The 23,776-nt window shown below is 42.1% G+C and overlaps 1 protein-coding gene across 3 annotated transcripts in view; it reads left to right on the top strand.

Annotated features, from left to right (window-relative positions):
• The window catches only part of utrn (utrophin), a 201,381-nt gene that overhangs the window by 44,573 nt on the left and 133,032 nt on the right, over window positions 1–23,776 (top strand). For all 3 annotated transcript variants that reach the window (XM_085431917.1, XM_085431918.1, XM_085431915.1), the window contains exons 25-55: window positions 52–207; window positions 895–1,065; window positions 1,168–1,359; window positions 2,081–2,215; window positions 3,768–3,917; window positions 4,432–4,593; window positions 4,846–4,977; window positions 5,273–5,446; window positions 5,534–5,689; window positions 5,805–5,975; window positions 6,678–6,857; window positions 7,396–7,524; window positions 10,951–11,121; window positions 11,265–11,309; window positions 11,594–11,758; window positions 12,432–12,569; window positions 12,709–12,804; window positions 13,541–13,711; window positions 15,325–15,497; window positions 16,924–17,074; window positions 18,007–18,182; window positions 18,465–18,600; window positions 19,047–19,196; window positions 19,527–19,679; window positions 19,787–19,888; window positions 20,129–20,249; window positions 20,733–20,950; window positions 21,072–21,189; window positions 21,295–21,503; window positions 21,968–22,122; window positions 22,258–22,447. In XM_085431917.1, coding sequence (XP_085288043.1) covers window positions 52–207; window positions 895–1,065; window positions 1,168–1,359; window positions 2,081–2,215; window positions 3,768–3,917; window positions 4,432–4,593; window positions 4,846–4,977; window positions 5,273–5,446; window positions 5,534–5,689; window positions 5,805–5,975; window positions 6,678–6,857; window positions 7,396–7,524; window positions 10,951–11,121; window positions 11,265–11,309; window positions 11,594–11,758; window positions 12,432–12,569; window positions 12,709–12,804; window positions 13,541–13,711; window positions 15,325–15,497; window positions 16,924–17,074; window positions 18,007–18,182; window positions 18,465–18,600; window positions 19,047–19,196; window positions 19,527–19,679; window positions 19,787–19,888; window positions 20,129–20,249; window positions 20,733–20,950; window positions 21,072–21,189; window positions 21,295–21,503; window positions 21,968–22,122; window positions 22,258–22,447 — 4,746 coding nt within the window. The remainder of the gene's footprint in view (window positions 1–51; window positions 208–894; window positions 1,066–1,167; window positions 1,360–2,080; window positions 2,216–3,767; window positions 3,918–4,431; window positions 4,594–4,845; window positions 4,978–5,272; window positions 5,447–5,533; window positions 5,690–5,804; window positions 5,976–6,677; window positions 6,858–7,395; window positions 7,525–10,950; window positions 11,122–11,264; window positions 11,310–11,593; window positions 11,759–12,431; window positions 12,570–12,708; window positions 12,805–13,540; window positions 13,712–15,324; window positions 15,498–16,923; window positions 17,075–18,006; window positions 18,183–18,464; window positions 18,601–19,046; window positions 19,197–19,526; window positions 19,680–19,786; window positions 19,889–20,128; window positions 20,250–20,732; window positions 20,951–21,071; window positions 21,190–21,294; window positions 21,504–21,967; window positions 22,123–22,257; window positions 22,448–23,776) is intronic.

The raw sequence follows: 23,776 nt of genomic DNA, 5'->3' as shown, positions 1-23,776 counted from the left end.
CTTTTTATTTTTTATTTTTTAAAAGATTTCCTTTCATGTTCCTATAAACAGGAGCATGTGAATGAGATGGAGCAGGTGGAAGGTTCACTGAAGCAGATGGGAGAGAATGTGAATTCGGTACAGGCAGCTGCACTACCAGGACTGGCCAGGTGGGGGCAGGACAAATTGGATGAGTGCCAGGCTCGGTGGACTTCTCTCAGCAAACAGGTGAGTTTGTTTTATTGCTTATAATTTATTTAGTGGCTGATTTATGTCATGGAAAAATAAACTGAACGCTGAAACCAAACCAGCAGCACAGCACGAACAGTCTTCATAGCAGCACAGAACAGAAGAATAACAGCTCCTTTATGCTCTTTGTGTGGATACAAACTCTGCTCAGCTGTAAGGAGCTTGTTTCTCACAGTCATGTAGGAACCTGTCTGATAACAGAGACATGGAAAGTGCATCATTACCTTGAACACAGCTAACTGTTAGTTTTGGGCCTTTTGTTTGCAGTCTTCACACAAACTATTCGTATAATAAAGTTACAATCACATATCAGTAGTACACAGAGGCTAAATAAGTTAAAACACTAATTTTACATTATAAATTACAATAACAAATTATGCATGCACAACTAACCTTAATGTTTTAATGTTAAGGTTTCATAACATGTGGTCTCACCTGTGTCCTGTACCTTTTGTTTTGTACATCATAAGTAACAGGAAGATGAAGTCCACTTCATTTCACTAATATGCTGTACTGTATATATCATTGCATAATTGCTTCATCATGAATGTAAACCATTAAAAGATCAATTAAAATGCGATTTTCAAAGCAATATTAGAATTTCTAAAATTCTAAAAATGTGATGCCAGCTCGTTACAAACCTGATGAAATGCATTTTCCTTCCAGTTGCTGAGCCATCAGGAGCGCGTGGCAGAGAGTCAGGAGAAGCATGTGAATTTGAGGAAAGACCTGGCAGAGATGCAGGAGTGGATGGCCCAAGTTGACGAGGAGTTTCTCATGAGGGATTTTGAATACAAAAGTCCAGAGGAGCTGGAGGCATCGCTGGAAGAGATGAAGGTTGGACTGGAAGGGCGGTCAAAGAAAGCGGTGTTGAGTAATTCTTTGTGTTTGAATCTAACTCTTGCTCTCTCTCATCTTGGGTGGCCTCGGCTCTCGCAGCGGGCTAAAGAGGATGTTGTACAGAAAGAGGTGAAAGTGAAGATCCTGAAAGACAGCATCAACTTGCTGGTGTCCCGAACATCACCCACAGGTGGAGGCAGCAGGCAAGAACTGACCTCAGAGCTAGAGGGGGTACTAGCCAACTACCACAAGCTCTGTGACCGCCTCAACAGCAAGTGTCACACCCTGGAGGTAATGTAATCAATTTATTAATGTAATATATGTTGGTGGTGAATAAAAATGTAATAAATGAGCTCTACTCACATAATATATTGATTAATCTCATTATTATGAGCTTTTATTGCTTGAAACCTGTACTTAACTAAGTAAATTATAAAAAGTGGCATTTCCCCCTATTGTGTTGCATTTAAATTACCTTGAAGCTTAAGTGAAAGCTGCTATGACACATTAACATGAAGTTAATTCATGGTTTTCTGCTTGAGTGGCACGATTTTGTCGATCAGCTCAGAAGTCCCGTAGTTCAGTAGAGGAATGACATGTCGGGTTATGCAATGTGTCATTTCTTGGGCCCTCGTTTGTTAATTTTCGTGCAAAGACCAAAAGAAGCTTGAAGGGAAAATGGTGATTCTTGTTTTCAGAGCTAATCTGTAAGTGTAAAGTCCTACTTAAGGGCTCCTTTTTTGATTAAACACTGCAGAGTAAAGGTCAGGCACGTCAGAAAGCTGTGTTTATGCTTGTGTCTGCTTTTTGCCTGCAGCCTGTTTGTCACAACCTCCTCTTTGTCCGTAGAATTTGGCTGTTTAGTCTTGCTATAAAGAAGAAAATAAGCATTAAAATGTTTTATATTGTTCTTTAAGCGCCTGAACAGGGGCATGCTCATGAGTGTGGTCACCTCATAGTAACATAAAGAATTTCCCTTTTAATAGTTTTTGTGTTGCTCTGTGCTCTGTAGGAGGTTTGGTCTTGTTGGATGGAGCTGCTTCAATACCTGGACATGGAGCAGAGCTGGCTCAACACTCTGGAGGAGAAGCTCCAAGCTACTGAAAACCTGCCAGAGAGCACCGAGGCCGTTAATGAAGCCTTGGAGGTAAAAACGCACACCTGTAATCAAATTCAATGTAATTCAGTGCCACATTCCAATTTCTGTCTCATTTTTCTTTTAAACCGGCAAGCCTGTCCTAATATCCTCATCATCTAAGGGGCGGTTGACATAAAATGAAAACAATGCACCATTCTTCGTCTCAAAGTGGGAAATCTTAATATTATACATCCAACTACATAATTTTAGGAAACATGTTGATGTCAAAAGCAAATGTGGAAACAGTTTTAAAGTACACACAAGCATTTTCGACAGCTGAAGGCATGTGTCAGGAGCAAGTGTGTAAGAAATCTGATATAATTAGTTACATCTTTAATATATAAACAGAGAAGACATGAATCTTTGAATGGATTTTATCTTTTATCTTTTAATCTGCGATACAACACCATAACCTCACAAATAAACAGAGTTGTGGTCTAAACTATATTCAAACTTGTGCTTTGGATACTTGTTTTTAACATCATTAAAGATGTAAGCTGTACAATCATTCCACCTCGGAAAAAGAACAGTTCAAATAAATCATTTAAAAGCCTCAAATTACCATGACAATTATGCCTGTGATGACTGTATGTAAAGTTCTGATCACTTCTGGTTCTGTATGCATGAAGCGGCAACATTTAACAAACTAATTCTTCCATTACACGTTGAACTGGATGTTAATAACCTCATTTGTCTTTGATTTGTCTTCCAAATTTCTTCTGCTTTGCCTTGATCTGCTGCTATATCTGTAGACCGCCTGCGGCACGACTGTCAGAGTCAATTTAATCACAGTGCTGCTTCTGTAACATTGCATAGTGATGAAGGAAGTTGAAGACCCTTGAAGACAATGTTTCCCCGCTCTAGTCTGTGTCCTTATAATATATTTTTTTGACTTTTCTTTTCTCCTCCAACAAGTCCTTCTCTTTCTCTCTTCCTCTTCACTCTTTTAAATCCTGTTTCATCACCCGGCACTTGTTCCTGGCCTCTCGGTTTCCTAATCAGACCCACCCCTCTGGTGGGGGCTGTCTTTCTCTGTGTCTGTTACCTCCGGGGAAGGAAAAGCAAATTTAATCACCCCACATAAACAGTGACTGTTGGGTCCAAACCTATTCAAGCTCGCTCTCTCACTCGTCTCTCATTTCTCATTCAGTTATCATCTTTGTTTTGGTTTGCCGCTGTCTGACACACCCAGCCCAGCGAAATTCTGCATCTGGACTGCATCTGTTTGCTCAGCTTTTTTTGTTTTTTTGTTGTTTTTTTGTTTCTCTCTCTTTCATTCACACATACGCTTATGTACCGGAATTCATTTTTCACCCTGATGTTTTGCGCTTTTTGATCGTTTGGTTACAAGGTTAGCTCTGCTCTTCTTTTTCTTTTTAATTCATTCATGCTTTGCAAGTTTCTATTGCAAATTTTTGGAACTGTAAAGCTTCATCATTGTTTCAGCATCCTCAAAGGATTTGCTTTCTTCCCCTTTTTGCCTCATTCTTATTTATTCATTTTTTTCCTGATTCTTTGCGAATGTATTTATGTTTCTCTCCATCTCTTTTGTCACCACCAGTCTTTGGAGGGTGTGCTCCGCCACCCTGGGGACAACCGGACACAAATCAGAGAGCTGGGTCAGACGCTGATAGACGGGGGCATACTTGATGAGCTCATTAGTGAAAAACTAGAGGCCTTTAATTCCCGCTACGAGCAACTGAACCACCAGGTCAGGACCTTGTCTCTGTGTGTGTGTGTGTGTGTGTGTGTGTGTGTGTGTGTGTGTGCGCGTGTGTGTGCATGTTCTACATTTGTTCCTGCATAAACAGGAATGTTGCAAATTACATCTCAGTTCCTTTTTCTACGGAGAATCTGTGCTTATTCTTTTTGGGGAATTTATATCTGATTCTGTCTATTGCAAACTAGAACATGTCCATATCTGTACAGAGTTCATGCATTGACATTTCATACAGTATTTATGGAGTGCTCCTTTACTGTATCAGCTATGCTACATGGAGAAATATGCCTCAATGTATTGTCAAATGTAATTGAGTGCAGCTAAAAGTAGAAATAATTAAGAGGCTTACAGCGAGTGTAACACTGTGTATATTAGCTATTATTTTCAGTCTTTTTCTTAGCCAATTGCACATGCATGATAAGAATAAATATAATATCTGTCTACACTAAAATCTGTGATTATAACAGATTCAAATGTGTGTCTCGGTGTCTGTGTCCTCGTCCAGGCAGTGAACCGGCAGATCAGCCTCGAGCAGCAGCTGCAGACACTGAGAGAAAACGAACAGGTGCTCCAAGCGCTGCAGGAGTCTCTGAGCCAGCTGGACCACACGCTCACCTCCTACCTCACTGATCGCATAGACGCCTTCCAGCTTCCACAGGAAGCACAGGTACAGCGCACGTGAACATAAAACACTTCTGTGTTGGTAAGACTCACCTAATGAGATCTGACACTCAGAGAAGCCTCGGAGCGTAAAGGCCCTTCATCTAACACTAATAAACTGCATATGCAATGAAATATGCTTGAACTTCAAATTGTCGTCTTAAACATAAAACCACCATAATAATGCATACTTGAATGTTCCATGTGCATTAAAAAAAAACCCCTCGGTGTATAAGGGTTGTTTTGAATTTTTCGTTAGACTATTGGAGCAGAGATCGCAGCTCACGAGGTGACAGTGGAAGAGATGAAGAGAAGAAATGTGGCCAACTTGCCTCCTAACACCGCTGATGGCAAAGCTGGCCGTGGTGGGACAATGCTGGATCACCTACAGGTAACACTGACCCCTGCTGGACAATGTTAGGAGTTGTCATGCCACCACCACTTATCATATAGCTTTAATACCTTTTACATACATTTTCTTTACTATGTGTTGGGCTAATATTACCAATAAGACATAGTAGATTTCTTCTCTTCCATTTTTACTTGTATAAAGGTTTCTGTAATCCTGAAGATGCATTTAAATTTCATTCAAAGTTTCATACTTTCTTTAACATTTTGCTGGGTAAACATTGGCTATTTTTTCGGCGATCTTTGACTTTGTTTGCCTTCTGAATTGCTCTCCGCAGAGGAAACTGAGGGAGATCTCCACAAAATATCAGCTTTTCCAGAAGCCTGCTAACTTTGAGCAGCGCATGCTGGACTGTAAGAGGGTCCTGGATGGTGCTAAAGCTGAGCTTCACATCCTGGATGTTAAAGATGTGGAACCGGAAAAAATTCAGTCTCATCTTGCTGGTTGTCTGGTAAGAAACCGACCTTTTCTTCTCTTTTCTTTCTCTCTCTCCAGTCAATCCACACAGCTACTTATTTCATGTCTTTTTCTTGGATAGAAATTGTACAAGTTGCTGAGTGAGGTGAAGCTGGAGGTGGAGACGGTGATAAAAACAGGCCGCCAGATTGTGCAGAAACAGCAGACAGAGAACCCCAAGGCCATGGACGAGCAGCTTACTGCTCTTAAATTGCTCTACAATGAACTCGGGGCGCAGGTACCTCATTCTGGGCGAATTAACACTTCCACAAAATCTAGCTTTTAACATTGAGTACTTCTGTCATAGCTCTGAGCCCTTTTTAAAGATGCCATTGTATTAATTGTCCTTACAGGTAACAGAGGGCAAACAGGACCTGGAAAAAGCTTTGTCTCTATCCCAAAAGTTCCAGAAGGAAAGTGCTGTCCTGCAGGACTGGCTGAACACAAACGAGGCCGAGCTCCAGCAGAAAAATGGCTGCGGAGACATGCCAGCTGACATCGACGCTGAGATTGCATGGGCTAATGTGAGTAGCTGTATCAGTATGTGGAAAGCTTTTTTTGTTTTTTAAACAGACATTTATTAAGAAAAAAGTGTGCTGTGAAAACAAAACCTTTCAAAACAATAGCGGTCAGTCTGTTTCTTGCCAGTAGATGGCACAGAGGGACAGTTTCTTGCCCCTAAACACATGAATCTGATTCTCTTTCTAATATGGTAATCAACATTATGAGCGGTGTGAATTATGTGTGGCTTCGTATATAATTGATGAGCTCTTCTCTGATCCCACTTTGGTAAAAAGGACTGAAAGATTTATGATTACATACACAGAACCAGGAAAAAAAATGACCCTGTTTATCCAAAAATACCCAGAAACGACATTAAAACTGAAATGCTATGAATTAATAATAGTTCACTAGTTTACATAAAGTCATTAAAAGTGCTTTAGTCCAGTAGGGTGTAGAAAGTGTTTTTGTTGTTTTTCAGCTGTGCTTGTTTTGAAAAATTTATGCAGTGAAATATCTGAAAATGTTCTTCATATCTTGGTGAAGGCAGGCTGTTGTTTTAGTAACATCAGCATTATTTTTTCTTTTATATAGCAGTGTGTCAGTGTGTACATGTGCCTGTGTGATAATATTAAGACAGGTAGCTGAGGTGGCGCTGAATTATTGAAACATGGTGGTCATAACATGATCTTGTTGAATATTTTGAACTGGATGTGCTTAACCAGGGTCTGCTGAAGGAGTCGGAGCGTCGGAAGGCGGAGCTATCTGGCCTGACGGAGATCAGCGCTGGTTTGCAGACTCTGGTGGAGGGAAGTGACGCTCAGCTGGAGGACAAACTCTGTGGTCTTAATGAAGCCTGGGAACGTGTTCACACTTTGACTGAGGACTGGCTTAGCACTGTTCTTGTGAGTGCAAATACTGCATATAGAAAGACTAATAAAAGGCCGTATTGGTCACAAGATGTCATATTTTGGTTTCTTAATGAAGTCGAGCCTTCCAGCTGCTTAAATTTCATTTCACTTCTTTGCATAATTTGCAAATGCATAAAGGCTACTCTTGAGTAGATATATTTAAGGTAAAGGCAATTACCCATGTCAGCTATTACTGCATATGCATACTTTATAATGCATATCAGTAGTACAGGATTATTTAGTTGGACATGGTGAGTTTAGAAATTCTAAGAAATGTATTTAAAAGTTGCATATTCTGCTCAGTGCAAAGTGCATTACAAGATTATATTTATTAAGGATTCACAACTCACATGAAACATGCTCTTTTTGTGCTCTTTTACTCACCTGATTGCAGGAAATAAATAAATGTCAAAACCAAAAAAAAGACTTCAAATCACCTCTTTAGTGCACTGCAGCAAGTCTATGATAAAGTACAAAATGGTGAATATGTAGAACTTTTAATTGCCTAAATATCCATTTTTGGGTTGTCTAGAGTCACCAGAATGAGGTGGAAATTTTGGATGAAAACTTGGCTCACATCAGCACCTGGCTCTACCAGACCCAGATCCACCTGGATGAGGCTGAACGGCTGGCTCCAGCAGAAAGAGAAAAAGTAATAAAGGTAAGGCAGCGCAGGTTATTAGTGTGACTGGTAAAGCAACAGTAGAGCGTGAAGCTAATGTGTAGATTCTGCCTGAGTGATTCTAAAACCTGAGTTTTTTTAGAAAGCTCCCAGTGAATAAGATTCTGAGAAGGTGCATTAAAAATAAATGGCTGGGCCACTGATGCACATTGCAAATTAGCTCACATAGACACATTAGTTGTGCTGCTTCTTAATGATGGTATCTTTGCTAACAACCCCAATTACCAGATTCAACTTGTAATTGACTAAAAATCACTTGGCCTACCGGTGAGAGGGACATTGCTTGCTGGCAGTTTTTTCAAGCGATGTTGAAATTTCCGCATTCCAACACTTCAAATGCTTCAGGAGCCGTCCGCTTAGCGCAGCATCAGCACCATGGAAATACACACAAATACAATACTGTACTATGCCAACATGTGCGAACAAATATAGTTCTATAAAGTTGTTCTATATACAGTGGGGCAAAAAAGTATTTAGTCAGCCACCGATTGTGCAAGTTCCCCCACTTAAAATGATGACAGAGGTCAGTAATTTGCACCAGAGGTACACTTCAACTGTGAGAGACAGAATGTGAAAAAAAATATCCATGAATCCACATGGTAGGATTTGTAAAGAATTTATTCGTAAATTAGGGTGGAAAATAAGTATTTGGTCACCTCAAACAAAGAAAATCTCTGGCTCTCACAGACCTGTAACGTCTTCTGTAAGAAGCTTTTCTGTCCCCCACTCGTTACCTGTATGAATGGCACCTGTTTGAACTCATCATCTGTGTAAAAGACACCTGTCCACAGCCTCAAACAGTCAGACTCCAAACTCCGCCATGGCCAAGACCAAAGAGCTTTCGAAGGACACCAGGAAAAGTATTGTAGACCTGCACCAGACTGGGAAGAGTGAATCTACAATAGGCAAGCAGCTTGGTGTGAAAAAATCAACTGTGGGAGCAATCATCAGAAAATGGAAGACATACAAGACCACTGATAATCTCCCTCGATCTGGGGCTCCACGCAAGATCTCATCCCGTGGGGTCAAAATGATCATGAGAACGGTGAGCAAAGATCCCAGAACCACACGGGGGGACCTGGTGAATGACCTGCAGAGAGCTGGGACCAAAGTAACAAAGGTCACCATCAGTAACACACTACAACGGCAGGGGATCAAATCCCGCAGTGCCAGACGTGTTCCGCTGCTGAAGCCAGTGCATGTCCAGGCCCGTCTGAAGTTTGCCAGAGAGCACATGGATGATACAGCAGAGGATTGGGAGAATGTCATGTGGTCAGATGAAACCAAAGTAGAACTTTTTGGTATAAACTCAACTCGTCGTGTTTGGAGGAAGAAGAATACTGAGTTGCATCCCAAGAACACCATACCTACTGTGAAGCATGGGGGTGGAAACATCATGCTATGGGGCTGTTTTTCTGCCAAGGGGACAGGACGACTGATCCGTGTTAAGGACAGAATGAATGGGGCCATGTATCGTGAGATTTTGAGCCAAAACCTCCTTCCATCAGTGAGAACTTTGAAGATGAAACGAGGCTGGGTCTTCCAACATGACAATGATCCAAAACACACCGTCCAGGCAACAAAGGAGTGGCTCCGTAAGAAGCATTTGAAAGTCCTGGAGTGGCCTAGCCAGTCTCCAGACCTCAACCCCATAGAAAATCTGTGGCGGGAGTTGAAAGTCCGTGTTGCTCAGCGACAGCCCCAAAACATCACTGCTCTCGAGAAGATCTGCATGGAGGAATGGGCCAAAATACCAGCTACTGTGTGTGCAAACCTGGTAAAGACCTATAGTAAACGTTTGACCTCTGTTATTGCCAACAAAGGTTATGTTACAAAGTATTGAGTTGTATTTTTGTTATTGACCAAATACTTATTTTCCACCCTGATTTACGAATAAATTCTTTATAAATCCTACCATGTGGATTCATGGATTTTTTTTTCACATTCTGTCTCTCACAGTTGAAGTGTACCTCTGGTGCAAATTACTGACCTCTGTCATCATTTTAGGTGGGGGAACTTGCACAATCGGTGGCTGACTAAATACTTTTTTGCCCCACTGTAGTGTGTAACTGTTGATATAGAGCGTTATTACATTTATTGCTATTGCAATGGTTGGTATGGCACATTGACTTCTGTGGAAATTTTCGATGGCACTCATCATCAGAAAGGTTGCCGACCCCTGGGCTACACCATTCAAAATAAAAAGGTTCATGCCGGGGTCTCCAAGGCCAAAATATCGGCAGAGGACCCCTACAAAGGTTCCATTAACAAATACAACACTTCATCAAAATAGCAGATCAATTGGATCCCTCAAGATTGCCACTTTTTCTTCCAATATCACTAAACAAACCGGTGGCCACACACTTCTGAGCCGAGTGGCCAAAATTGGAGCTGCAGGAGCTGCAAATGAAGTTCCACACAAAACTTGAATGATGTTCAGCTTTTGCAGTCAGGTGTGGGAGAGCTGGAACTGAAAGGGAGCGACAGAGCATCTTTCTTTCAGAAAAAGGCCAAAAGCTCAGTGAACGTAACAGGATGCCTCTCATCACTTGCAATAGCATTTGCCTCGCTCCTAATTCGCTTCTGTACTCGCCAGCAGTTTGCTGTCTGGTGTTGCTATCTTTCTAACACTTTCCCTGGGTCTCAGAAGTGTTTCCAAACCAACAAATGATCCAAAAACTCAGAACAATTTCAATAAGAGCACAGGAACATTTTGTCTGCAGTCAAGGATAAAAGTGTTTTCTTTGTTGTGCCTCTGTGCTCAGACACTCAGTCCAGGACTCTCATTTCAGTCTGTAGTGAGCTACAACCCCAAGGTACATATATAAGGTTGCACACTGCAGTTCTCAATTAATGAAAGTGGGTGGATTGTTGCCTCCTAAAATCAGCAATTTCTTTAGTATTTGCAGTGTCTATTCATCTGTAGGTAGCGTTGTAAAATACTTTTAAGGCTTTAGAAAATGATTATCATCTCTCATCTGTCCGTCTCCATTTTACGAGTGCCTGTTGCACAAAGAGATATGCACAGTGAAATAAGAGCAGCAAAACGGCAGCAGAGACCTCGAAACGCGTTTATCTAAAGCAGATAAAGTGAATGAAAGCACCATCTTTAATCTTTGTTTGTTTAGAGGCCAACTGAAGAATCCTTTATTGTGTCTGTTGTGTCTATAAATGCTAGGATGGCGTCATACAGCTGCATTAATTTCTTAACTCTCCTTTTGCCAAGAAGAGTGAAGGTCCCCACTACATATCAGCTGAGCTTAAGGCCTCCTAACCTTGATCAGTACATTATGTCCCGAGCTCTTTAATCTGACCCAAGGCTACACTGCCAGCCGGTCTGAGGGAGGATGACTGATGGCATCAACTGATAATTCAATGACCAGCTACTCTGCGGTCTGTCCTTAGAGCATGCTGGAGGAGCTGGAGGATATCGGTCTGCGCGTGGACAACGTCAGAGATCAAGCTGTCATCCTGATGACCAGCAGGGGGCCCGCATGTCGAGATGTGGTGGAGCCCAAACTGGCTGAGCTTAACTGCAACTTTGACAAAGTCTCCCAGCACATAAAAACAGCCAAGGTATTAAAAACAGAACAAAAGAGAGATTAATTACTGCCTTGATGCAGTGTGGAATTAAATCTCACTATATCCACAGAAGGTTACACTGTCAAATAGATGCAGTCTGTTCAGCCAGTCTGTTTCTTTTCTTTTTGGCAACACAGATGCTGACGAGTCTGGAGTCAGGCACTGCTGAGGTGAACCAGCAGGTAAAGAATCTATCCTTGGTATTAAATGCAAGGGTGAAACACACCATATCTTACCAGGAGATATAATATCACAGGCAATAGGCTTATAATTAATTTTATGTAAGTTACAAATGCTGCTGCCAAGTGTTTTAAGACAAAAACACGGCCCTATTCCGTGTGTCTCTATGAATTGCAGCACAGCTGAACTCAGATAATTAGTCAGATAATTAGATTGACGTGAGCAGCTCTGACTGTGTTGCCTGAGGTTTGTTGTTTGTTTTTTTTCCCCATTTTCTTCTAATCAGGTCATTCACAGTCAGGAGATGCAAGTTGAAAGTCGGAGTCAGAGTCTCCCTGACCAGGCTGCAGTCCCAGGTGAAGTGAAGGACCTTCAGGCAGAGCTCCAGGACACACTGAAGGCTCTGCAGCAGCATCAGCATGACCCAGTAAACACCTTGGATGATGATAAGGTACAGAGAATTACCTTTCAGTTAGACTTTTTCTTTTAATATTATTAAATAAGGTCCATTTATTTAAAAGTAGCAGTACTGATTGTGATAGTAATGGTAATAGAAAAGTAGCTTCAACTACTGTACAGAGGAAAGAAGACTCCGTCTATTGCCTGGTCAAAGGTTTACCATGTCTATCAGTTCTCAGGAGGAATTGGAGCACACAGAGTACTCACCCAGGTTATTCTGAAATTTCAGTGAAATGTTCTGAATATGCCAGGTTGCAGATTGTGTAATGTAAAGCTCTCACTTGATAAGATGAGGTTTGATTGGCTTAATAGTCCTGGAATTCAGTCTGACTTATCACAGTTTATGATGTTAAACAAACTGACTGATGAAAAAAGACCAATCACAAGCAAGGTCACTGTGCCAGTCAGGGAGTTCTTGCTGTGTTTTAAACAGTATTTCCTGAGTGGTGTATACTTAGCTAAACAGGCAACATGTTGCTCAGGCTTCTAAAGAGGCAGAGTTTATGTCAGATGGTGGTATAAATGTTTTCTTCATGTTTATTGAATAGAAGATGCTTGATTTAAGATCCATCGAGGACTGTTGGGGGGGGGGAATAACTATTCGCATAACTTTTGAACTCTTGAATGCTCAGTTTGCCCTTTTACCCTGTGTCTCTCTGTACCAGATGGATGAGGAAAAAGCCAGTGTGGAGGACTTGCTGAGAAGAGGAGAAGAACTGCTGCAGCAAACTTCAGATGAGGGCCAGAGGGAGGAGCTGAGACTTCTGTTGCTCCGGCTGCAAAGTCAATACTCTGCTCACAGGGTGAGATGCATATCATGTGTCCTCTGTAGAGTTTTTCTTTTTCCTCTCCTAGAAAAACACGGGATATTCTTATATTGTGTTTTCTGCTGTGCGCCGATGCAGTACACTGAAAGTGTGTGTTTGTGTCTGCTTGTCTCAGGAGCTTAAGGCGCTGCAAATCAGGCGAGCCGAAGTCTCCGTGCAAACGTCGTCTTCTCACACCTTCAGAGAGGAGACAGCTGAGTTTACAGCTGAGGTGAGAGACGAATGCAAGCATACACATCTAAGAAAGGGGAGGAATAAATACTTTGCAGTCCTTGATGAGAAACTATAGGGAGGGCTTAATGCGTGTGCCTCATGATGCTGCAGCTCATTTACGAGTCAAGTTTAACATTCTTTGCTTAAAGTCGGTTGAGGTAGCAGCATCAGAACCAGTGAGACCAGCAAAGTGAATAGGAAGGATAGCTCTAAGAGAATAATTCAGCTTAAACTGCCAACCATCATGGAGAGGGTGCTGCATCCCCTCTGTGACCTGATGATCATCCAGTAGAGGGCTAAAAGCAGGGAGTGTCAGCTGGCATCACATTTACACTGTTTTTCCTCTTTGTCAGAGAGTGCTGTAGTTTTTCAGTGGATTTGAGTTCTGTATTAGAGTTTGATTCTCATCTTTTAGTGTTTTTTTGCCCCTCTAGTTACATTAAGTGTAGTTGTTTCTGATTTGCTCTCATTTAGATCTGTACTATTATAATATCAGCTCTCAGTGTAGCCGAAGGTCTTCTTAGCTTCCTGTTTTCTTTTGTAATATCAATATTTTTTATTTAATTTACACTGTATTTCGTCTTTTATGGTTATTATACGCATTTATCCTTAAATAGTGTTATTATTCATCCACCCTCTTTCTTTTTGTGGTTCATTTAATTTGGTTGCTGTAACAACGAATAAGTACTTTAAATACCTAGTGTGCCACTTAATTCTTCTCATCTGTCTTGTAGGAGATGTCTGCAGTGGGGCGCAGCACTGCTCCTTCGCTGACTCCATCTGACTACCTTTTAGACATCAATAAAGTTCTTCTCGCCATGGCTGACAACGAGTTGCTGCTGAACTCCTCTGAGCTCAGCGGGGGCCTTTATGAAGACTTTTCTAGCCAGGAAGACACACTGAGAGTGAGCCATACCCAGCCTTTGAAATAAGTCTCTCTACTGTAGAAATCGTGGAGAAAGTTCTGTTTTTTTTTTTTTTGTTTTTTTTTTTGTTTTTTTTTTTATAAATGTGGTTTGGTTTTGTGGAGCAGTCTTGAAAAAGTTTAACCAAATTAAAGAATAGAAGAGACACAAGACTCCCCCCCCCCCCAAGTAAAACTTATTTTGCACCAATAACAGCTAGGGCTGCCACAAATGATTATTTTGATAGTCGACTAGTCACCGATTATTTTTGTGATTAGTCGACTAATCAGATCATGCATCCATTGGAGGTACAACGTACAGCTTATTGCACCAGCATGCATCTGCTCTTTTATAACTATAATTAGCTTACAGCTTTAAGTGTTTAAGGTATGTGCAAACTAAAAGTAAAGACAAGATGACAGTTTATTCAGTTTTAATGAAGTTTGCAGATTGTTTCGGTGAAGTTTAATAAGCTCCTTGCTATCGAAAATATAACAGGACACCGGGGTATATTCTCGAGCATCTCACACTTCTGATAATCAGTTGTCTGCTTGACGTTTATTCAGCTGTGTAAAAACTTTAACTTTAATCTCAGCCAAACAGACTTACTCAGGAACAAATAAAACACACACAAAAAAGCCAAACAATATAATTTTTAAGTTGTCTAAGTGACTCATATATCATGTTTAACCTGAGTAGCGAAAGACCGCGGTGGGTTTGAAAATGATTTGCCAGGAGTCCGGTGCTCTCACGGGCTCCAGTGAGCCTAGCCCCCGGCTAGCTATCGAGCTGGTGGGTAACAGACGTCTCCGAAAACGTCGGAGCACTTTTGAAAATATGTGGTGTCTTGATAAACTGAGCAGGTATTTGAGGTTTACACAGCTACATTCTCGCCTGAAAATATGTTAAACGTTTATTTTGTGACCCAGAAAGAATAATAAGAGTAATATTAAAACTAACTAGCTGCCGCCATTGTTGACAACTGAGCAGGGCGCTATGGATTCCTGGGACACAGCTTCTTCTTCTTCGGGGTTTAATGGCAGCTGGCATCGTTGTACATGCAGTGCTGCCATCTTCTGTTTCAGTCCGTTATTACACTCTTAAATCCTACTACTTATTCCTGCGTCTTTTGGGATCTTACAAAGCCTCAAACGACGCGTCGACTATTAAATCAGTCGTCGACGTAATCGTGACTAGTCGACTAATCGTGGCAGCCCTAATAACAGTTTAAATTAGAGGTTCATCAAGGGTTTTATTTTGAAATGTACGTTTTCTGGTGGTTTGGTGTGTTCCATCATGGTTGATCTGTTGAAGAAAGCTTTACAGTTTAATTGATCCCCTCATCAGTACACTTAACAGACCAATAACAGAATTCATTCAGACTTCTTAAAAAGTCACACTGGCTGTTCTGTCTATTAAAAATAAATAAATATGTAATTCACTGATTATCTTGTATACTGCCCATCACCACTGAACCCATAAGCTTCATAAGACTGGGGGTGGAATTGTTGACGTTAATTGGTGTCAGATAACCAGCGACCACATTTGCAGTTCTGCAATCTGCCTGCTGCATTAACTTCCTCTTCTTTTATTATTCCGTTTTCATGTCACAGAATATCAAAGACAATCTGGAGCGTCTGAGCGAGCAGGTCACAGGGATCCACGAGCGCCAGCCTGACGCCATCCGGGACGCTTCGCCTGCTGAGGTGGCGCAAATGGCAGACGCCCTGACACAGCTCAATGCCGAGTGGGACCGCCTCAACCGCATGTACAACCAGAGGAAAGGGTGCGTGCACCAGCTTCCTATAATATAACAGATAAAGGTGTATTTATATTCATTATCTAGATTTAAGGTTTTAAATCAAACCTTTAAACGCAACAAAGGAGAACAGTGAACAAGCTGCTATTTTTACTTGTGGTGTATTTGTGTGAGTAAGAATATGCATGTCAGGATGTTTAGTAGCTGCAGGGACAATATATGCCAGCTGTCCACTAGTCAAGAGAGACAGCAGGACCAGATAAAGAGAGACCAGCACACATGGTAAAGAACACACACACGTACACGCTGACCTTAGTTAATGTCAAAAACAATTCCTTGGGCATAAACAGTCTCATGCCAATTCACGCAGTCTTACAGTCATTCACTCATTCACACACATGCACAGTGCATGACCCTCAGTGCCATCAGCACAGTTCATTGGGCATAAACAGTCTTCACATTTGCTGAGTGCAGTGTGTGCAAAGACACTGTAGTAAACTAGTAAGCTAATTTTGAGATTGCACACAAACTCTGCAGCACTGCATCTGTAATCACAATAACCTCTGGGCATCATTAAGTATCAAAAGAATAGAGTACATGTTGTAAAATTACTCATCCAGAACTCATTTCCTCAGCTTGTCCCTCTGATCAGATTTGTTCTTTTCAGAGCGATGCTCTGAAAGGAAATAGCCGTTGAGCAGACCACCGTTGTGATAGAGATCTGGTTTTTTTTAAGTAATCATCCTTTCGCTCTCTATTTCTTTTTATTCAGTAGTTGTGCTGTGATCTTCACGGTGTTGTCAGAGGTTCCTGATTGTTGCAGCGTTTTTAATAGAGGTCAACTGTTCAGTTTTCCCTTATCATTTCCCGATGGTAGAACATGATGAATTCATTCATTTTTCCGTAGCTGTAGCATATTAACAAGCGGATATGATTCCAACCAACACAACGGATAAACTATGCAGACTGTTTTCTCACTACTATACTCTTACTCACTACAGATACAGTAGATTAGGTATGCTTTTTGAACAGTGGATGCGTAATTGAAAATGAGAGAGAAAGTCAAAGGAATGGGAATTGGATCACAGTGATTTTATGGTATCAATGCAGCTGAAAACACTTCACTCAGTTTGGCTACTGTTCTCAATAAAAGTGGCAGCGGAAATGACAGTTTGAGTCACAATCGAGAGGATTTACAGCCATAGAGATAACATCGATGTTAGTGATATACACAATATGACTGTTTTATTGGTGATGTATTACATTTATATAATTTATAGCCCAGTGCTTCACAGAGCCTTTGCTGTGCACCACACTTTTGAGTTCAGCTGTGTTAAAAGGGTCTGAAGCGACGGCAGAAAGTTGGACAGATTGTCGGTGTGTCCTTCCTCTTTTTACAGATTATCTCCAGATTTCAGCTTTGATGCATGTGCGTTTCCTTTTTGTGCTGCAGGAGTTTCGACCGTGCTGTAGAGGAGTGGGGGCAGTTTCACTGTGACTTGAAAGACATCAGTCAGTGGCTGACTGACACAGAAAACCTGCTGTCTGAGAGCGTTAGCCCTGATGGACAGCTGGACCTGGAATCTGCACGACAATACCAAGAGGTCAGTGGAGGGTGGTGAATCGTTGGTCTGTGTTAAGTTTTTTGTTTTGTTTTTTCTTTCCTAATCTGTTTTGGTTTCTTTACCCCAGAGACAGAATAAATATGTATTTTTTGTGACAAAAGGCCTGTCAGGTCTCTTTCTTTTATTGTTATGGAGACTAATTAGATTAATTTGGCAATATCACATCATCACCGTGTGTTTACAAGTTTAAATCAAGATTATTAACTCCCAAGGATGCTGTAGTAATATGTTCACGCTATAGGCAGCTTGATGGTTCGATGTGTTAGACAGAAGATAATTGCATTTGGCTCCCCCAGGGGAAAATGGGTGCTATACTGTATCTAATAAATACACCACACATCTGACTGTTCATTATGCAGAGTGGAAATGGAGAGAAGTGAACTGAAGAGTAAGATTAGAAGGGGACTTAAATTTCGCTTTGTTTGATTGCTAAAGCGGTAATTTCATTTCCAAGGGGAATTAAATTCTCTGAAGCTGTTGCATTATCGCTGACGGCGCCGGTGCCATTAACACCTTTATCGGCGTGATTTGCAAAAGCTCGAGCCGCAGTCCAGTGCGTCTGTCTTTTTTACGTTTTCACAGACTGAGAATGAGACGAGGGATCAAGTGGATGGGAATTGAGAGATCAATTAGCTGAGTCACCCTTTAGCGGACTTTACGATCACTCACTCTACTTTACGAGTCTGTCTTGGCAGGTTAAATCTCTCTCGGTGGAAACAGAGATTTGGCAGCTTAAGTCGTGACTCGCTACAAATCATGCCTATGTGTCAATAAGAGATTTGCCTGGAGAGATGGACCTGAGCTCGGGATTTCAGCACTAGTAGATCAGATTATGCTGTTTGACTGAAGCCTTTTTTCCCCCCCTTTCTTTTTCTCCTTTTGTCTCTTCCTTTGTTCGGCATGCATTTTAGGAGTTGGAAGAAGGCATTGCCAGTCATAAGCCCGTCCTGGTTGGACTCAGCCACACTGGAGAGCAGATAATTGGCAAGCTCTCCTCTCCTGATGGGCCCCTGCTTGAAGAGAAGCTGGAAACTCTGGGTCGGCGTTGGAGAGCGGTAAACCGCCAAGTCCTAGACAGACAGCGGAGGTAAAAATGACCTTGTACAAAAGAGGGGGGAAAGATTGAGGATTTGGCGTTTGACATTCTTGTGTGTTGACATATAACATCTTAGTTCTAGAATACAATGTAGCATAGAGGTTGGTGCTCATTCTCCGTTACCATCAGTCTGTTTCTTTATCAGTGTTCGTCAGGTTAACGTTATCAATGCGGTCAGTCAGCCTATAACAGCAATTTAAATGTAAATTTTTAGGATCAGGCCTGCAACCTGGAGGAAATGGAGATCCTAATCTAAGGTGTGTGTGTGTGCAGGTTGGCTGGAAGGGATCCGGCCCTGTCAGAGCTGGTGAGGAGGCGCGAGGAGCTCGCTGTGTGGCTCGAGCAGGCAGAAAACGCTGTTAGCTCCCTGCCTGTCACTGCCACTGACAGAAATCTCAAAGAACTGAAGGTAAAGCAAAACTCAAAACATGCTTGAGTTAGTCTGATTCATGGGAGCTCAGAGATTTCTATTCCTGCTCAGGAGCTGCTGGGGAAGTGCTATTTTTATGGTCAGCTCTGACTGTGTTGTGTTGTCCTTTGTTCTTCTTTCCCCTCTATGCTGTACTGTGAGCACAAGTTGCTCAGAGTGTCTCAGTTAGTCACAAGCAGAACCAGTCTCACCCAGCAAACGTAAACAGAAAGAGCACTGACACTTCCTGTTTTTAATATTCCTGTTTACATCCTCCAAGCCCTCAAACTCAGACTTGTACCTTATGGTACACTGCAGAGTAGAATCATTCACACTACATATCTCTGTGCAACAGGAGTTTGCTTCTTTGTTTCCCATTCCTTTGACTTTATCTCTCATTTTCGATCACACGGTGAAATTAAGCCTCGGTGCATCTTTCCTTGCAGGCCCTTGCTGAGGAAATGGATTTACAGAACGAGCGTCTTGGCTGGCTTAACAAGCACGCTCCTCAGATCCTGTCCAGTCCCAGTGTTAGCCCGCAGAACAGAGAACAGCATGTTGCCAAACTCAGAGGCATAAACCTCAACTGGAGCAAGGTATGAAACAAACCGAGCGGGCGGCATGCACACCCAAGTTTGTGAATGCAGAACCTCAAATGAGGCGATGTAGGATTTTGAAATTAATACCATATGTCCATCTACTAAAAATCTTGAGCGGGTTTGAATCTCTGTGACCTCGACCTCATAGTCAACCTTTCTGAAAATCACCTAGAATTTTCAATTTTATACCATAGGTGCATCTACCAGGAGGCTGAGGGCTAGCAGTAGCTATAGCTGGCTTCTTAGCCTTGTAGTCAAAGTGGTTGGTGTGAAACGTTGAGTTCCCTTTCATCTGCTGCTTCATCCCTGATTCTACCACTCCTGCAGGTGACCAATGAGCTGTTGGACAAAGTGGGTGAAGTGGAGACCAACCTGCAAAGTCACGCCCAGTTTCAAGACCGGATGAACAGACTGACTGACTGGGCCGTCATCACGCACCAGACGGTCACGACCCGCGGCCTGAATCCTGGCCAGGCACTGGTAGGTGGACTAAACAGAACTCAGAAAACTAATACACTGGTGCTCACTGAAAATCCATCAATTCTATGCAGGCCTGTTCTCTTATATGATTTTTAAATACGCTGTAGGATCTGGAGGCTTCCATGAAGGACAGAAAGAAGGAGCTGGAGGACCTGTTAGCTCATTCAATAGAGCTGCAGAGACGACAGCAGCTGTTGCCTCAAGAAAAGGTTTCCATAGTAATATAATTTAATAACAAAGTACTAGTGATTGTGGCATATAATTACACATTATTGCACTGTTGAAGTGCTGCTGCCTCACCTTGGGCCAAAAAGATACAATTTCCTGTAATTTCTTAGTTTAATTAGCTCTTTATCTGGTTACACACCATTTCTAATGCTATTATTTTGTACTAAGTCTATATATATGTTTGTGTGTGTGTGTCTCCTTATGCGCTATCATGTGTATAGGCTAAGGTTGAGCAGCTGGCAGCTGACTGGAAAGCCTTGGATGGCCGGCTGAGGGAATCTCTTGAGCCACCTCTGTCTCCATGGACACATCACCAACATGTAGTCCAACACCAGCAGCTGGGTAAAAAAAAAAATCCAAGAAATGCAATTATTTCTCTCTTTATGTATCGCTGCCTCTGTTTTTATGGTGCATCAAGGGCATAAGGAAGAAGGCATCCAAAACTTGCCCCAGTGAAGTATTTAAAAATGAGATGCTTGTGGATCATTAGCAGGGCATGACAAAAATAAGTAATAAGTTCTTAAATTTGCAATTCCCCTTTGTCCTGCCTTAATCTGGAGCATGAAATGCTTGATTAAAAATAACAAGAGGTGAGCGGCAAAGGTTGTAGCAAACTAAAACAGTCCCCGATGGCTCGTTCGTCATGATTTGGTATGGTGCTACTATCCTCTGAGAGCCTTTTGACAACACCACCTCCCTCCTTCTAACATCTTTAATGTTTGTTGCATCATTTCCTTTTAAAGGAGCTCTATATGTCAAACCTTGCTTGGATCAAGATTTCTTCCTTTTTTTTTTTTTCTTTTCCTCCCCCCGCCCCTGCTTCAGTGTCTGCCGTCCCTTCAGCCGTGCAGATGGCCAGCTTGGTGAGCGAGGACCCACACCACCAAACCCCGCACACACCGGACACCGTGGCGCCCACTGATCTTAACGAGACTGCCACTGAGCTTGCAGACTGGCTAGTCCTCATCACCCAGATGCTCAAGTCTAATATTGTCACCGTGGGGGACACGCAGGAGATCAGGACCACTATGGGACGTCTTCAGGTGAGAAATTGGTTGATTTTTATTTATTTATTTATTTTTTTATGTGTGTGATTCATTTGTTTTTGTTTTTTTTAAACTGAACTTTCACTAAACTTTCCTTGTATGTTTCTTCACTTGACAGGTGACAAAGAATGACCTGGAGCAGCGTCACCCTCAGCTAGAGGACATTTTCACACTGGCGCAGAACATCAAAAACAAAACCTCCAACCTTGATGTTCGCACATCCATTACTGAGAAATGTAAGAAAAAAGTTGTCAGGGGAAAGAAAAAAAAATAGTAGCAAATATGTATGTTGTGCTTTAGCCTTTGTTTGTCCATATAACCACATCTGTCTCTGGCTTTAGTGGAGAAGGTGCGCAGCCAGTGGGACAGCACTCAGCATGGTGTCGAGGCACGGCTCCAGCAGCTGGATAATATGATTGGTCACAGCAACCAGTGGGAGGAGCGGAGGAAGGAGGTGATGGGCCTTATTGGGCACCACGAAGGATGTTTCCATAACCTTCTTCAGCGTCAGTCCAGAGATCCCCTGACTGAACAGCTTAAAGACAATAAGGTTAGCGAGGAAAAAAACACTGCTAAACTTTCTCTCTGTGACCTCAGTACGCCTCATCTGTCCTCTTGAGGTCATTTACTGTGATTCTGTAGCAAGCTTGTCTACTCATATTCCTCACGGAGAGAAAAAAAAATGGATCAAAGCGAACTTTATAACATATTAGAGGTCCTTTATACAGTCGTGTAAGTTTATACAAGGCGAGAATGAATAAATCACCTCTCTGAAGTATCACTTTGAACTTTAATAACGTTCGTACACCCACATCATCCATCATTTTAATTTGAGATGATGTCTTGGCCAATGATTCTGGCACCAAATCCTGCCTCTTCTGACAGATTACAGGGACCGAACACTAGAGGGCAACTGAGTTTAACAGAATCCAGGATGCTGTATACTCACATCTGTCACATCCTCAGAGTCGCAGTCCAGTGTCACGAATATCAAAGCGCTGCATTGTTTTACAGGAGTTTCTCCAAGCTCTGGGCCGAGGCCAAGCTACAGTCGCAGCCTTCAACGAGTTGTCTAATCACCTTTTACGAGAGTATTCTACCGATGACACCAGGAGGATCAAAGAGGTCGCAGATAAACACAATGCTGCCTGGAACAGCCTCAACAATAGGTGCATACAAGTTGGCCCGCTCACCCTCTCACTGTGCTTCAAGGCAGATACCCTTTAACAGTATTAAATGTTTTTGAAGTTATTGCTATATCTCATATATAGCTATGCGTTTGTCTCAATCATATTAATGGACAGGGCCAATGACCGTCACACGCAGCTGGACAGTGACCTGAAGGGCGTGCAAGTGTCTCTCAGGGAGCTCGAGTCCTTCCTCAAATGGCTCCAGGAGGCTGAGACTACGGTCAACGTTCTCGCCGATGCCTCCCAGAGGGAAGATGTGTCGCAGGACTCCGCCCACGCGAAGGAGCTGAGGCGACAACTGGAGGTAGGGGCCGTAAATTGATAGAGAAACCGCGAGTATGTGAGGAATATATGCACAGGTGCCAGCCTATTATCTCACTGTCATCCTTCATTAACGCATCCTTCAGCTACCGAACAGGGGCTGGGGTGTGTGTATGCTGCTGGTTAAAGGTGTGTGTGAATCAGAGGGCGTGTGAATGCTTTTACACCTTGAACGTAGCTCAGTGATCTCCTTGTTCTGTCCCGCTTACGAAGTGTGTGTGTGTGTGTGTGTGTGTGTGTGTGTGTGTGTGTGTGTGTGTGTGTGTGTGTGTGTGTGTGTGTGTGTTTGCCCTCAGCTTGCTTGTCATTTACTCAGATGTTCCCTCCAGGATCAGTTGACGCACATCATCCTATACTCTATGTAATGATTTAATCCCAAAATCACCTCACCTCAGCCTTCCAGCAGATACAACAGGCGCTAATCTTCTTTCATTTATTTATTTCTTTTTTACTTCTTGCTGAAGTTGAAAAGGTGTTTTTAAAAATGTCTTGTGGTCATCTCTTTTGGCTTCTACATTGAGCGACGTTTTAACAATCTCATTGCTTTTTCAGAGGAACTCCTTGTCCCTGAAAAAGCGCTGCAGTGTCATCCATCTTTCAGAATCGAAATCACCAGTCCAATAAAAATTCTGTGTTTTCTTGTCTTGAACGCTACATTGCCATCACTCCCGCTTCCATTTTCCGATCATTTAAAAAGAGGCCAAGGTTATAGAGAAAAATGACGCTGAATCACCGCATGAATGGCTGCAAAGATTTCTGATTCATCAACTTGATGCGAATCTGATGGTCACAGACTTTTGTAACCCGTTTGTTGAACCCTTGCCGGATTTGGAAGTAATGAATGCTATTATCACATTTACCTGCCCATTACAGTCATCTATATTTGTTGTACTGAACATAATCCATCATTATATAAACCTTTTCAAACTTACGTCCTGCATATTATTACAATTTAGTCCTGCAAAGGTCGTGTGTCTTACTAGAACACCAGAAACTGTCTGTATAAACTCCTCTTATACGATGAGTTGGGATGCCAAAATTGGCACAAAGGTAGATCTTAGGGCTCTGAAGGTTATCAGCTATATTACGTTTTAGCACATTATCATGTTGCAACCTAGCAACCACCAACCAATGGGCTAAAATTAGCCATTTGTAGCATTTTGCACCAAGAACACTTTAGACAAGCATTGGACAAGTTTATTTTCACAAACCTTAACTTATACATGTATTGTAATGTCATCGTGTTGCCTAGCAACCACCTATCAACCTACTGTAGTGAGTTCAGTAAATGTGTTAAAATAGTAACTAAGGG

Source organism: Copadichromis virginalis, linkage group LG15, assembly GCF_057382275.1.
Source record: "Copadichromis virginalis isolate Kocher_CV1m ecotype Utaka linkage group LG15, C_Virginalis_male_GT1.1, whole genome shotgun sequence".
NCBI classification, from domain to species: domain Eukaryota; kingdom Metazoa; phylum Chordata; class Actinopteri; order Cichliformes; family Cichlidae; genus Copadichromis; species Copadichromis virginalis.
Note: the sequence above shows the minus strand (reverse complement) of the source record. Positions and strands in the feature narration are given on the sequence as shown.